This window comes from Ranitomeya imitator, chromosome 3, assembly GCF_032444005.1.
Source record: "Ranitomeya imitator isolate aRanImi1 chromosome 3, aRanImi1.pri, whole genome shotgun sequence".
NCBI classification, from domain to species: Eukaryota; Metazoa; Chordata; class Amphibia; order Anura; family Dendrobatidae; genus Ranitomeya; species Ranitomeya imitator.
In genome coordinates, this window is record NC_091284.1 from 426,842,373 (window position 1) to 426,858,815 (window position 16,443).

Here is a 16,443-nt window from a genome sequence, read left to right on the forward strand (position 1 = left end):
TGGCTTTTATGCTTTTTTGATGAAAATAGTATTAACTACATACCCTATGCTATTTACATGTACTATTACTGTTCACTTACTTATTATAGGGCATTTGCTCATTTTGTTGCCATCTTCAGTTCTTGCAGTTTACTATGAGTAGCCGGAAGTCATTAACCCTTTAAACAAGACCCTTGCGCTCCTCCTTTGATACCCATTTTTATAGCAATTGCTTCCTAGCTGCTTCCAAGAGCATTCACCCCAGGACATCTCACTGAAATTTATTTTTATTTATTTATTTTGCAAAAAAAAAAGAATATGATGCATTCAAAAGCAACTTCATCCACTGCAAACCTGTCCTGTGGCACAACAACTGCTGTGCAAACAGGAAAATGGCAGAAATGCTGGAAGTTGTAGTTCCACAGGCTGCAGCTGGAGAGAAAACACAAAACAAGTGAAGAAATGTGTGCGAGTTTGTGGGAGGGAAGGCAGCTCCTATGCAAACAGCTGGGCCAGCAACACCCTATAGGAGGGTCCTATAGTCCAAGGGGAAGGGCAGCAGCTTCAGGGCTTCCTAAACTCTGCTGTCTGTATAGTGTATAAGTGCAGGCGCTGCGAGCTACACAGCACTGAGGAGGAGGAGGAGGACTACTACTAACAGCATCTGCACAGATTCCCATCATCTGAGCAAGGATTACTGCTGCTATCTTGGAATACTTTTTCACCAGCTGAGGTCTCTGTCTGCACCCCCCTCCTAGAGCTGGTGCTGTGATGTATGGGCAGCACTGCACCTCTAAGGGGGCATCCTGGCACATCTGCTAGGAGTGACTGAGGACCCCTGAGACATGAGAAGAAGGTCGGATCCCTCGATATAACATGGTGATCCCATATGAGTTTGGCCATGTGAAGGATTCACAGACATTATGAAGGATTGCACTGGGGACAAGAAGTGACAGGTGGGCACTGCCAGCACCCACTGTCTGGGCATATAAGCCACAGTCTGCAGCTGACTGGACCTTTCCCAAGAAGTTACCAAGTTGAGTCTTTGACTCGTTCACTCCCAGCCACAGATGCCTGATCCTGTCTCCTTATGTGTGATGAACTAGTGATGGAAATAAACATTAATCACGGTTACATAGCTCTGGAGGTGATCATTGCTGTGCTGTCCATCGTGGGGAACGTGCTGGTCTGCTGGGCAGTGGCCATTAACAGCACTCTGAAAAATGCCACCAACTATTTCCTGGTGTCCCTGGCAGTGGCTGATATAGCAGTGGGTCTGCTTGCCATCCCCTTTGCCATCACCATCAGCATAGGCTTACAGACTGATTTCCACAGTTGCTTGTTCCTTGCCTGCTTTGTGCTAGTGCTAACCCAAAGTTCCATTTTCAGTCTGCTGGCTGTAGCTATAGACAGGTACCTGGCCATCAAGATCCCTCTCAGGTAAGACACACTTGTGATGGTGGGGGGATAAAGACTAAATTACATTTTGTTTTTTATTTTTTTAATGTTTTGCTATGTTTGCATAATTAAAGTTGGAAAAGTAAAATAATTATGGACAGGAGACAAATCACATCATACACTTGTTGCTGAAACACCTACGTCCATTATACCTGCCTGTAGCTACAATCCTTGTGTCTGTGGCGTAGGAGCAATCAGATAAAAAAAAAATCTAAAAGTTCCCATCATAAAATAATAAACATAACAAGATTCTCATTCATCCTCCATCATATATCAGAATTTATTGAAGTAATGGCTGTGCATATTTAATAGAAAATTTCATATAAATATGGTTTAGTAAAATATTAGTTCTTACCGTTGTTGCTATTAGTGGGTAAATAGAAGCGCCAGGGATGAATTTATTCAGTAGTCAACTGGGCTACCTCGAATTATGGTGGCATGTAAGCTATAAAGGCTGAATCTGGTGTCTGGGAGCATGGCAAATTAAAGACATTGGGGGCACAGTACTCTGAAGCAAAAAGCAGGCCGGCTATGTGCACACGTTCAGGAATCTCTGCAGAATTTTCCCGTAAAAAAAACCCAGACTCTTTCTGCAGGAAATCCGTTTTGTTTTTTTTTGCGGATTTTTCGCGTTTTTTTCCGGAGTTTCCCAATGCAATAATATAGCGTCAAAAACACAAAAAATCTGCAAAATTAATGAACATGCTGCGTTTTTTGCCATGATGCGTTCTTTTCTCGGAAAAAAATGCAGCATGTGCGCAAAAATTGCGGAATGCATTAAAAATGATGGGATGCTTATGTTTGCGGTTTTTTAGCGTTGTTTCTTGCAAAAAACGGCTGAAGAAATGCAAAAAAAAGCGAAAAATCCTGAACATGTGCACAGTCAGGGTCCCAGCACGCTATTTATACATTTAAGACCCATTCTATTGGTTTGGTGACGTCTGATAGTTGGGGGTCATTACTTGGTGGTTTCTGTAAGTCGCAAAGACTTGAACAGGGAAAGCCATGAACATATTTGTCCATTTCTCCATTCATTCTCCCATTGCCACCAAACGTCAATTATCCCGGTGGGATCCTACCGATCAATCATTTATTACATATTCTGTTGCTGTGCAGGAATATCTAACATGGGAAACCTCTGCTGGACAAACTTTTCTTACTAGTTACATCAATGGCTATTCTTAACGGGCTGCGAAGATTTCTCAGACCTGCACTAAGTTACTTTAGTCCCTGAGAAAAGAACATGTGCAGCATTTACCTGTTAGTAGACTCACATCATATTCCTGACCCACGGCCAATTCGGATGAATTACAGAGCACATTTCAGCTTTGTTTCTATTATCGCTGAGAGGAGTCCCGTAAATTGCATTGTCGTTTATTTTAAAGATTAAATTGAATGAAATCAACTTTTACAGCTGAAGAGCCTGACTTATCAAGGTTTGCCAGAAACGTCTTGAAATGCTGTAAAATATTATCTCATCTCAATGTTGCATAAAAATGTTGTGACTTTTGGGATTTTTGTTTTGCCAAAGTGGGTGGAACAGAATTTATCATAATTTATACTACTAAAGAGGCATAAATCACACCAAAATTGTACGCCAGCCCCTGGCTGGAAGTGGAAGAACATTTCTGACTGATTTAATGAGCCATTCGCAGTACCGTCCACGCCTCGTAATAGTGCTGCCTTTATGAAGAATGGCGTAGAGAACATTAGTATTAATGAATCGGGCACAAGATCACTATAGATGTCACTAATATTATGAAAATAATAACGAGTTATTGTTTCTAACTAAAAGACTCAACTGATAAAAAAGTCAATAATATAGCAACATAGGTACTTGGATACATCACGTATTCCAAAAATAAGGTCTATGGGCTATCGCTTATTGCCTGGTTCTATATGTATAAAATGATGTCTCTTGGAAACGTGTGCCCAAAATTGCAGTGAAAAGTGGTCTTCTCAAAGAAGGTCTCCAGTATATACAATGTATGGTGGAATGGAATATCTAGCACAGGGTACCTGAGTTGGGAGAGTAGGTCATATGCGTATATATATATATATATATATATATATATATATATACATATATATATATATATATATATATACATATATATATATATATATATATATATATATATATATATATATATATATATATATATATATATATACAGTGGGGCGAAAAAGTATTTAGTCAGTCAGCAATAGTGCAAGTTCCACCACTTAAAAAGATGAGAGGTGTCTGTAATTTACATCATAGGTAGACCTCAACTATGGGAGACAAACTGAAAAAAAAAAATCCAGAAAATCATATTGTCTGTTTTTTTTAACAATTTATTTGCATATTATGGTGGAAAATAAGTATTTGGTCAGAAACAAAATTTCATCTCAATACTTTGTAATATATCCTTTGTTGGCAATGACAGAGGTCAAACGTTTTCTGTAAGTCTTCACAAGGTTGCCACACACTGTTGTTGGTATGTTGACCCATTCCTCCATGCAGATCTCCTCTAGAGCAGTGATGTTTTTGGCTTTTCGCTTGGCAACACGGACTTTCAACTCCCTCCAACGGTTTTCTATAGGGTTAAGATCTGGAGACTGGCTAGGCCACTCCAGGACCTTGAAATGCTTCTTACGAAGCCACTCCTTCGTTGCCCTGGCGGTGTGCTTTGGATCATTGTCATGTTGAAAGACCCAGCCACGTTTCATCTTCAATGCCCTTGCTGATGGAAGGAGGTTTGCACTCAAAATCTCACGATACATGGCCCCATTCATTCTTTCATGTACCAGGATCAGTCGTCCTGGCCCCTTTGCAGAGAAACAACCCCAAAGCATGATGTTTCCACCACCATACTTTACAGTAGGTATGGTGTTTGATGGATGCAACTCAGTATTCTTTTTCCTCCAAACACGACAAGTTGTGTTTCTACCAAACAGTTCCAGTTTGGTTTCATCAGACCATAGGACATTCTCCCAAAACTCCTCTGGATCATCCAAATGCTCTCTAGCAAACTTCAGACAGGCCCGGACATGTACTGGCTTAAGCAGTGGGACACGTCTGGCACTGCAGGATCTGAGTCCATGGTGGCGTAGTGTGTTACTTATGGTAGGCCTTGTTACATTGGTCCCAGCTCTCTGCAGTTCATTCACTAGGTCCCCCCGCGTGGTTCTGGGATTTTTGCTCACCGTTCTTGTGATCATTCTGACCCCACGGGGTGGGATTTTGCGTGGAGCCCCAGATCGAGGGAGATTATAAGTGGTCTTGTATGTCTTCCATTTTCTAATTATTGCTCCCACTGTTGATTTCTTCACTCCAAGCTGGTTGGCTATTGCAGATTCAGTCTTCCCAGCCTGGTGCAGGGCTACAATTTTGTTTCTGGTGTCCTTTGACAGCTCTTTGGTCTTCACCATAGTGGAGTTTGGAGTCAGACTGTTTGAGGGTGTGCACAGGTGTCTTTTTATACTGATAACAAGTTTAAACAGGTGCCATTACTACAGGTAATGAGTGGAGGAAAGAGGAGACTCTTAAAGAAGAAGTTACAGGTCTGTGAGAGCCAGAAATCTTGATTGTTTGTTTCTGACCAAATACTTATTTTCCACCATAATATGCAAATAAATTGTTAAAAAAAAAACAGAATGTGATTTTCTGGATTTTTTTTTCTCAGTTTGTCTCCCATAGTTGAGGTCTACCTATGATGTAAATTACAGACGCCTCTCATCTTTTTAAGTGGTGGAACTTGCACTATTGCTGACTGACTAAATACTTTTTTGCCCCACTGTATATATATATATACCCTACTCTCTCAAGATATATACTCACACATATATGTGTGTATATATAATCGTGTATATATGTTTTATATATATATATATATATATATATATATATATATATATATAACATGTCACACCTACCAGCTCTGAATAGACAGGTTTGTGAACATGAATGTCAGCGCGTCGTGGCATCCTAACCCGGAGGTGTGAAGCTGTGTATTTAATAAGGGCACACACCCACATCCGTTCCTATCCTGTGACATGTGTTCTCCAGCCTTGTGCCCGGGATCATTAATCCAAGCTGTATGGGGCAGTGATTGCACTGACAACACCATTAAACACTGATCGCTAACAATCTAGAGACACACCGAGTGTAAACATACACAAGTAATAATTACTAGTCATGAATACATACTGGGCACTGCCCTTATACTGATGTGATAATTAGTGATGTAGTAACATTGCCAGTCTGCCTCTGTAGGCATTAATCGCTGTTGTTACACGTTTGTCCTGATATTTATATAATATGTTGCTCCGAGATTTGCTTTTATAAACAGAGACGGCCCTTTATTCTAATAGGTCACTATCTACTCTAGATTAAAGGGAATGTGTCGCCCATTTGAGTATTTTCATTTATTAATATGGGCATACAGGTTGCAGACAGCTGAAACTCGTCATACCTGTATGCCTCCTGGATGATGCCTTGTTCAGTAAAAATAATTTTATCTCTTTATGTTAATTAGATCTTCCAGGCTACGGGGCGTATGCTGCCCGGAAGATAAGACTGCTTTCTCTCTTCATTATACCAGATTTCTCCTCCATTCTCTTCGCAGTGTGGCTCTGATGTCCAGAAACCCCGCGCCTGCACCTTCTGCCTGCTGTCGTTCCTCAGCGCCGTTCTGCCCTTATCTGGGCACTGACTTCAATTTTGTTGTGCGCAGGCGCTGGAGAGTCACTGCAACTTCCGGTCCCAGTGTTCAAAGGGCTCTGAAACTGAGCACAACCGACTTTCTTCCTCCCGCCTTGCATAGTGCGCATGTAATTTTTTATTCCCCCATACAATAAAGTCATGCTAGGCAGATCCCTTAATTGTGAGAGCTGCCTGTCCTGAGTTTACTGAACAAGGAATCATCCAGAGGTCATATAGGTAGGACTAGTTTCAGCTGTCTACAACCTGCATGCCCATATTAATAGCTTTAAATTGTTCAAATGAGGAGTAGTCCCATCAGCTGACACCAGTGACCAGATGTCAACTTTATACCTCCGATCACAGCTGAGCGCTCGCGCTGTCTTCTGCCAGCGTGGGAACCGTGGGTCTCTGATGATTTCACCGCCGATCAGAAGCGGTGTTTGCTGCGCTGCCATGAACATGACAGCGCATCAAAAACCCGGTGTACAGACAGCCGAACCCGAACAGTAACACGGACATCCTGGTGAAGTCGGTGTTTGGTGTCTGTGTCCAAACAGTAGGTGTTCTGTATGGATGCCGAACTTTACTGTTCAGGTTCACCCATCTCTAATGACAGGTTCCCCTTTAAGGCCTGACATTATGTCACCAGTGCCTGATATCGAACAGTTCTCCAGTCTCCTGGATTGTCTTGCAATGAAATCTGCTTTCATCTAATTTTTTTTCTGCTTATTTCCAGTAATCATTTTCCAAAAAGATTGTAACATGTAACATTGGGTTTGTGCGATGATGAATAGAACGATGGAAACTTCAATTCCAGTTTTATACGACATCCCCTACTGAGTACTGTAAACTGAATAGTTATGTTGTAGAAATGTATAAGGTTTTACACTGGTATTCCTGAATATGAGGGATACACTCTTTTGATAACGTATTCTGAAGAGTAAATAAGCTTCGATTTGACATATAGAACTATAAAACATTCTGTGTGCTTAGATGTCTAAGAGCTTAAATGGCAGCTTGATTGATTTCCATACAGTTTTCCCAGAAAAAAAGATCTGGTGTGTGTTTTTTTTTTTTTGTTGTTGTTGTTGTTGTTTTTTTTTTTTACTTTTCTTTACACTGTTAGGCTGCGGTCACACGTTCAGTATTTGGTCAGTATTATACATGATTATTTGTAAGACAAAAATGTATTATACATTTGTAAGACAAAATCATGAATGGCACTAACACTGAAAAAGTATAATAGAAACACGTCACCACTTCTGTATTTATCACCCACTCCTGGTTTTGGCTTACAAATACTGAGGTAAAATACTGACCAAATACTGAATGTGTGAACGTGGCCTAAAGCTGACAATCACAATGCTGTGATCAGTGACTGTAGCCACTCTGGACACGTCTCTATGACTGAAAGCTAACACCTCTCAGTACTCTGGCCAAACAACATTGGAACATTATTTATCTGCAGATTAACCCTCAGGTTCTTATCGCCCCAAAAAAGAAAACAAGAAGTTAAAATCTAAATACTTGCTCCTTATTTCCCTCGACCATTGAGGAAACACAGGGGGCCCAAATGCACATTAGAGAGTTGTCCAGTCCTGCCAAAATCAGCGGATTTGGTTAATATAAATCTAAAATGTGTTGCCAGATTCAGTGTAATGGAACAAACAGTGGTAAATGTAATAAAGTGATCATTAGACTTAAGGTACCGTCACATTTAGCAACGCTGCAGCGATCTAGACAACGATGCCGATCGCTGCAGCGTCGCTGTGTGGTCGCTAGAGAGCTGTCACACAGACAGCTCTCCAGCGTCCAACGATGCCGAAGTCCCCGGGTAACCAGGGTAAACATTGGGTTACTAAGCGCAGGGCCACGCTTAGTAACCCGATGTTTACCCTGGTTACCAGTGTAAATGTAAAAAAACCAAACACTACATACTTACATTCCGGTGTCTGTCGCATCCCCCGGCGTTCTGCTTCCCGGCACTGTTTAAGCGCCAGCCGTAAAGCAGAGCGGTGACGTCACCGCTGTGCTTTACGGCCAGCCGGCGCTCAGTCAGTGCAGGGAAGCAGAACGCCGGCTCAATACACACAAAGCCCCCCCGGCTCAATACACACAAAGGTTACCAAAAATGGTTTTCCTGTTTTGTAGAACTTAAACTGGGCCTAATGGTGTCACCCCCACATGCCACACCTGTGACTTAATACCACCACACCATGACCAGGCCACATAGTGACCGAATAATACTACATACAAGGGACAAATACCACAACACCATTTCCAGACCACATATTACCACCGCATAGTGACTGAATACTACAATACTGATCAGTAATAAAAAAACAAAACACAATACTATCACCATAAGTGCCAGTATTCACAGGAGATCTGTACTTAGTATGCAGTGTCTGTGTAGAGGTAATACAGAGATCACTGGTGACATTATACACAGGACCTCTATATAGTATACAGTGTATAGTGTCAGTGTATAGGTAACACTGACTCACCAGTGACGTCTCTAGGTGAAGTCCTTCATCTTTCATCCAGCACAGACCGCCATCATTCCTTCCAGCCAGGACTCGTTTCTGCAGGAAATAACACAGTTATCTCGAGCTCCACTTGCAGAACACATTACTTAATTTTTCACAACTTCTACATTACATCACATGAAGAAAAAAAGGTGATATAGTGTCACTCTGCACAGTAACAGGACCGCCCCCCCCCCCCCCCATTTAAAACAGTATACTCAAAAAAATAAAATAAATACATCACTGCAGTAATAATACCCCTTAATTATCCCCTATGGTAACACTATTCCCCACCCTGGCCCCGTTTATCTCATTCCTGGCTCCAGCCATATGTTCTCGCATCCTGCCCTCATGAGTATCCATTCTACCCCATATGATCTCCACATCCTGCCCCATATGTCTCCATCGTATCCATCCTGCCCCATGATCCAATCTTGCCCCATGATCCAATCCTGCCCCGTGTCTCCAATCATGCCCCGTATCTACATTCTGCCCATGCCTCAAGTCCTGCCCCCAGTGTGTCCAGCATATTACCCCCATGTTGTCCAGCAATCTGCCCCAGTGTGTCCAGCATATTACCCCCATGTTGTCCAGCAATCTGCCCCAATGTGTCCAGCATATTACCCCCAGTGTGTCCAGCAATCTGCCCCAGTATGTCCAGCACTGCCCACAGTGTGTCCAGCAATCTGCCCCAGAGTCCAGCCTTTCCCCAGTGTGTCCAGCAGTCTGCCCCAGTGTGTCCAGCATATTACCCCCAGTGTCCAGCATTGCCCCAGTGTGTCCAGCATATTACCCCCAGTGTGTCCAGCAATCTGCCCCAGTGTCCAGCATTGCCCAGTGTGTCCAGAAGTCTGCCCCAAGGTCTCCAGCATTGCCTCAATGTGTCCAGAAATCTGCCCCAGGGTCTCCAGCATTGCCCCAGTGTGTCCAGCAATCTGCCCCATGGTCTCCTGTATTGCCCCAGTGTGTCCAGCATTCTGCCCCATGGTCTCCAGTATTGCCCCGGTGTGTCCAGCAATCTGCCCCATGGTATCCTGTATTGCCCCAGTGTGTCCAGCATTCTGCCCCATGGTCTCCAGTATTGCCCCGGTGTGTCCACCAATCTGCCCCATGGTCTCCAGTATTGCCCCGGTGTGTCCAGCAATCTGCCCCATGGTCTCCAGTATTGCCCCAGTATGTCCAGAAGTCTGCCCCAGGGTCTCCAGCATTGCCTCAATGTGTCCAGCAATCTGCCCCATGGTCTCCAGTATTGCCCCAGTGTGTCCAGCATTGCCCCCAGACAGTCAGACATAAAGAAAAAAAAAAAAGTAAAATCCTCACCTCTCCCGTTCCTAGCGCAGGTCCGGTGCAGCCAGTCAGCGTCTCTCCGGCTCTGCGACGCTCAGGACAGAGAGGCAGAGCGGCGCGCACAGTAGTGACGTCATCGCTCCCTCTGCTCTGAGACGTCGCAGAGTCAGAGGACGCTGAAGCCGCAGGAACCAGGAGAGGTGAGTATTAGAGCGGGGGGTGGGGTCCGGGGGTGGGGGGAGCTGGCCCTGGTCGTGGCGGCGGACGGCGCCGCCCGAAGATTTAAAGGGGTGTCTTTTTATTTTTTTTTCTTCTTCTCCTGCAGCGCCGGCCGCCCCCCGCATTGTGCCGCCCGGGGCGGACCGCCCCCCCCGCACCGCCCTTCCTACGCCACTGGTTACATACCGTAATTTCGATAGCTTATTTCCATAATACTGTCATTGTTCTTTCATGTAGCATAGGCCACTGGCGTCCCCTCTCATTTTCATCTGATTTTTATACCTAATGCAAGTCAAATATCAAAGGCTACAGACACTAATGTGCACAGGGTTGTAGACGCTCCCATTGCTGCACATCCAGTAAGTCATCTGCAAACATTATTTGTCTATGAATCATATGTTGTAGGTTGGTGGGTGCATCCAATTCCCTGGAAAACTCCAATTGGTTTATCTGTGAAGTAAAGGCAAAAATCTAGAGATTTAGGAGCCACGATCCAAATCTGTAATCACCCATCCTACCTACTAAATTATCACACCCAATCATGGCCCGTTAAAATGTACAGAAGTGTTAAAGGGGTTATCCAGGACAATTAATTTTTTTTTACTACTTGCCTAAGAACTAACAGACAGGTAATTGCTAACTACTTGCCTGTTGTGCCTGGCTCCGATCTCTGCCGACACAGAGCGGCCACAGACTGCTCCTGCTCCTGCTCATGATCCTGTGGCTTCCACTGACATCGCATCAACAGAGCATCTGCTTCTCTTCTGCTCTGCTCCGTTGATGGGGCGTGACTGCTGTCATCATGCTGATTTACAGCTGGCTCCCCACTGCCTATCTGTGGGGAGCCAACTGTTAATGAGCTTGAGGTCGGCAGTCATGTCCCATTGATAGAACAGCCCAGAAGAAAAAGAGCTAATCTGTCGACGTAGATCAGATGAATCATCAGCGGGATCGGTCGTTTATGAGTCAGCACCTTGTAGAACAGGTAGGTAGTTTCCTCTGTTAGCAACTACATGCCTATTAGTTTTTAGACCCATATTAAAAAAAAATCCCTTTAAATGTTTCCTACTAGTAAGGCCACAACTGTCCTCACTGTCAAAACCATGTATGCTACTCTCAGAATAAAGGTCACATCTATAAATCAACTTTTCCTGGGAGCTGCTCATTGATCTGCTGTTTACAGGTCCATCAGCAACTGGGCATTAACAACACAGCTCCATACACCAAGTAGTGTTCATTCTCAGGAACTGCAGCTCAGCTCCCATTGAAGTAAATGAAGAGTGTAAAGAGACGAGATGTCCTGGCCACAAATTCTGCACACGACCGATGGCGGAGATGTTCAGTGTCGGACCCATATGATCTGATACCCAATGGATAGGCAAACAATATCTATGTCCTGGACAACCCCTTTACATTTTTTCCACTATATATATGTGTATATATATATATATATATATATATATATATATATATATATAATACAGTACAGACCAAAAGCTTGGACACACCTCATTTAAAGATTTTTCTGTATTTTCATGACTATGAAAATTGTACATTCACACTGAAGGCATCAAAACTATGAATTAACACATGTGGAATTATATACTTAACCAAAAAGTGTGAAGCAACTGAAAATGTGTCTTTTATTCTAGGTTCTTCAAAGTAGCCACCTTTTGCTTTGATGACTGTTATGGACTGGTGGTTCAGAAACACAATGGACCTGGTGGTTAAGAGCACACAAAGTGACCTGATAGTTACTAATAACATAGGACAAGCTCTGAGACGTGGGAACTCTGCTGACCGCAATCCCTAATCCTATCACACCACACTAGAGGTAGCCGTGGAGCGCTCCTGACCAGACCTAGGCGCCTCGGGCACAGCCTGAGAAACTATCTAGCCCTGAAGATAGAAAAATAAGCCTACCTTGCCTCAGAGAAATTCCCCAAAGGAAAAGGCAGCCCCCCACATATAATGACTGTGAGTAAAGATGAAAATACAAACACAGAGATGAAATAGATTTTAGCAAAGTGAGGCCCGACTTACTGAATAGACCGAGGATAGGAAAGATAACTTTGCTGTCAGCACAAAAACCTACAAACAACCACGCAGAGGGCGCAAAAAGACCCTCCGCACCGACTAACGGTACGGAGGTGCTCCCTCTGCGTCCCAGAGCTTCCAGCAAGCAAGATAAACCAATAAAGCAAGCTGGACAGAAAAAATAGCAAACAAAAGTAACACAAGCAGAACTTAGCTTATGCAGGGCAGACAGGCCACAAGACGATCCAGGAGAGAGCAAGACCAATACTGGAACATTGACTGGAGGCAAGGAACAAAGAACTAGGTGGAGTTAAATAGAACAGCACCTAACGACCTAACCTCGTCACCTGAGGAAGGAAACTCAGAAGCCGCAGCCCCACTCACATCCACCAGAGGAAGCTCATAGACAGAACCAGCCGAAGTACCACTCATGACCACAGGAGGGAGCTCGACCACAGAATTCACAACAGATGACTGCTTTGCACACTCTTGGCATTCTCTTGATGATTTTCAAGAGGTAGTCACTGGGAATGGTTTTCACTTCACAGATGTGCCCTGTCAGGTTTAATAATTGGGATTTCTTGCCTTATAAATGGGGTTGGGACCATCAGTTGTTGTGCAGAAGTCTGGTGGATACACAGCTGATAGTCCTACTGAATAGACTGTTAGAATTTGTATTATGGCAAGAAAATAGCAGCTAAGTAAAGAAAAACGCGTGGCCATCATTACTTTAAGAAATGAAGGTCAGTCAGTCTGAAAAATTGGGCAAACTTTCAAAGTGTCCGCAAGTGCAGTGGCAAAACCCATTAAGCGCTAGAAAGAAATTGGCTCACGTGAGGACCGCCCCAGGAAAGGAAGACCAAGAGTCACTTCTGCTTCTGAGGATAAGTTTATCCGAGTCACCAGCCTCAGAAATTGCAGGTTAACAGCAGCTCAGATTAGAGACCAGGTCAATGCCACACAGAGTTCTAGTAGCCGACACATCTCTACAACAACTGTTAAGAGGAGACTTTGTGCAGCAGGCCTTCATGGTAAAATAGCTGCTAGGAAACCACTGCTAAGGACAGGCAACAAGTAGAAGAGACTTGTTTGGGCTAAAGAACACAAGGAATGGACATTAGACCAGTGGAAATCTGAGCTTTGGTCTGGTGAGTCCAAATTTGAGATCTTTGGTTCCAACCACCGTGTATTTGTGTGACGCAGAAAAGGTGAACAGATGGACTCTACATGCCTGGTTCCCACCGTGAAGCATGGAGGAGGAGGTGTGATGGTTTGGGGGTGCTTTGCTGGTGACACTGTTGGGGATTTATTCAAAATTGAAGGCATACTGAACCAGCATGGCTTCCACAGCATCTTGCAGCGGCATGCTATTCCATCCGGTTTGCGTTTAGTTGGACCATCATTTATTTTTCAACAGGACAATGACCCCAAACACTCCTCCAGGCTGTGTAAGGGCTATTTGACCAAGAAGGAGAGTGATGGGGTGCTACGCCAGATGACCTGGCATCCACAGTCACCAGACCTGAACCCAATCGAGATGGTTTGGGGTGAGCTGGACCACAGAGTGAAGGCAAAAGGGCCAACAAGTGCTAAGCATCTCTGGGAACTCCAAGATTGTTGGAAGACCATTCCCGGTAACTACTTCTTGAAGCTCATCAAGAGGATGCCAAGAATGTGCAAAGCAGTCATCAAAGCAAAAGGTGGCTACTTTGAAGAACCTAGAATATAAGACATAATTTCAGTTGCTTCACACTTTTTTGTTAAGTATATAATTCCACATGTGTTAATTCCTAGTTTTGATGCCTTCAGTGTGAATGTACAATTTTCATAGTCATGAAAATACAGAAAAATATTTAAATGAGAAGGTGTGTCCAAACTTTTGGTCTGTACTGTATATATAGATATACACTTTTGCTTTTTTTCTATCTATCTCACTCTTTGTTCAGTTGCTTACTTGCCTCGCTACCTGTCAGATATACCTATATGTCCTCTGCTCTGTAGCTAGGCTACCAATGTCACTTGTGTTTTAATTTGTTTTACCAAAGGAAGGCTCTTATGGTTTGTCAATCATAGCACACTAGATGATATTTGGCTGTGGACCCAAATAATACCTAAAAATTCCAATTGGTGAGGTGTGATTGTTTAATAATGCATCTTCATGTTGGCTGATGCCAATCATAGTCTGCCCATTGTGTCTATTATTACACTCATATTTGCTGTGTGTATTTATTGTGGTTACCAAAGTTATCTTTTAGTTACACAAGTTAAACCATAGCAGGTGTTCTTTGCATTGTGCTATTCACTACACGCCAACCAGAGACATTTTGTTCTTGCAAGGCATAATTTATTACATCATCACTCATTATTTTGATTTATAGCTTAGTGTTTGTATACAGGTTGGGTGACAAGGTGACCAGAAATCCCAGCTCTGTACTTTCAAAATGGCTGTCAATGGTTGAAAAATTTAAGAAACTGTGCTGATTAAAGTCCAATTTAGTTGAGCTGATAATCGAGAATGAGCCTTCATTGGAACACTTGTTTGCCGATTATTAGCTTGGGTATAAATGCCGGCAATCACCCGATGATCATTGAGTGATTAGATTGTTCATTTCACCAGTAAAATCATTGTTATCGGTAACAGATCGTCCTGGGTAAACAAGGGATGTGCTGTCGACATCAATGATTTTCTACGTACCTAGAATTTGGGTTGGCTTGTCTAAACAAGCTATCTCATGACCTCTGATCGGTTGCATGCAGCTTATTGGTGAATAAAAAAAATTGGAATCTGGCTCAACAGGACTGGATTTTCCTTTTCTTTTTCTTTTTCAAAAGAAAATATAGTGCATTCGAAAGAAAAATTTACATGGTCGACATGACACAGTCGATGTGTTTCGACTGCACTAGGCAGTCTTACTCATGACTTATTGGTGGTCGTTTACTTGGCAGATGTAAATACTTGTTTAAAAGACTGAGAAGATACCGTATGTTATTTTAGCATAAAATTAGTTAAACCTCAGTAATTGGAGCAATTATTTATAATTTAGTAGACAGATACATATAGACTTAAATATTTAAAGGTGTAATTAAGAATATGATGATTTTCTTTGCAACATTTGACAACCCGGCGTTTGGGTCACCCTACTTTTGAAGACCAACCACACAGTTGTATTCCCGGATACAGAGGCTTACCAGCCGCACAGTCATGTCACTCCCTTAATGGGGTGTAATGATTTCAATTCTCGCTCTGTGTGTAATAAACTCTCCTTCATTCATGACTTCTTCCTTTCTAATTCTCTTAATCTCCTGGCTCTTACTGAAACCTGGATCCAGCAGTCAGACACCACCGCTGCTGCTGCTCTTACATATGGTGGACAACATTTTTCTCATACCCCAAGATCGGACAACAGAGCAGGTGGAGGCGTTGGCCTGCTCCTTTCACCCAAATGTACTTTCCAAGTTATCCCCCAAGTACCCTCACTTGTCTTCCCTTCCTTTTAGGTCCATGTGGTCAGACTCTATGTCTCCATGCGAGTGGCGGTGGTGTATCGTCCTCCCGGCCCCTCTTATCAGTTCCTGGATCACTTTGCCACCTGGCTTCCACACTTTCTCTCCTGTGACACCCCCACCCTTATCATGGGTGATTTCAACATCCCCATTGCCTCTCCCGTCTCCCCATCTGCTTCTCACCTTTTATCTCTATCCTCCTCTTTCGGCCTCTCGCAGCATACTAACTCTCCAACACATAAAGATGGAAAATCCCTTGACTTGGTCTTCTCCCGGCTTTGCTCAGTGGATGATTTCACAAACTCCCCTCTCCCACTCTCTGACCACAACCTTCTTTCATTCTCTATCAAGAACTGCCATCCCGCTCAGGTCACCCCCACTTTCCACACTTATAGAAACATACAGGCCATTAACACCCAGAAACTTATGAAGAACTTGCAGTCCTCATTGGCCCCAATCTTCTCCATCTCATGTCCTGATTCTGCTCTGAAGCATTACAATGAAACCCTGCAAAGTGCTCTGGATGAAGCTGCTCCTCCTATACATAAAACAACTCAGCACAGATGGCAACAACCGTGGCACACGCTGCAAACACGTTTCCTGCAGCGGTGCTCCAGGTGCGCAGAACGTCTGTGGAGAAAATCTAATTTACCCGAAGATTTCATCCATTATAAGTTCATGCTAAAGACATACAATTCTGCCCTTCACCTCTCCAAACAAACCTACTTCAACACCCTCATCACC

General features: G+C 43.4%; 1 protein-coding gene across 1 annotated transcript in view; it reads left to right on the plus strand.

Moving 5' to 3' along the window:
• The first annotated feature begins 576 nt into the window (after window positions 1–576).
• Window positions 577–16,443, plus strand: part of LOC138670155 (adenosine receptor A2b-like) — a 96,814-nt gene continuing 80,947 nt past the window's right edge. The window contains exon 1 of the mRNA XM_069757231.1: window positions 577–1,419. Coding sequence (XP_069613332.1) covers window positions 1,070–1,419 — 350 coding nt within the window. The 5' untranslated portion in view covers window positions 577–1,069. The remainder of the gene's footprint in view (window positions 1,420–16,443) is intronic.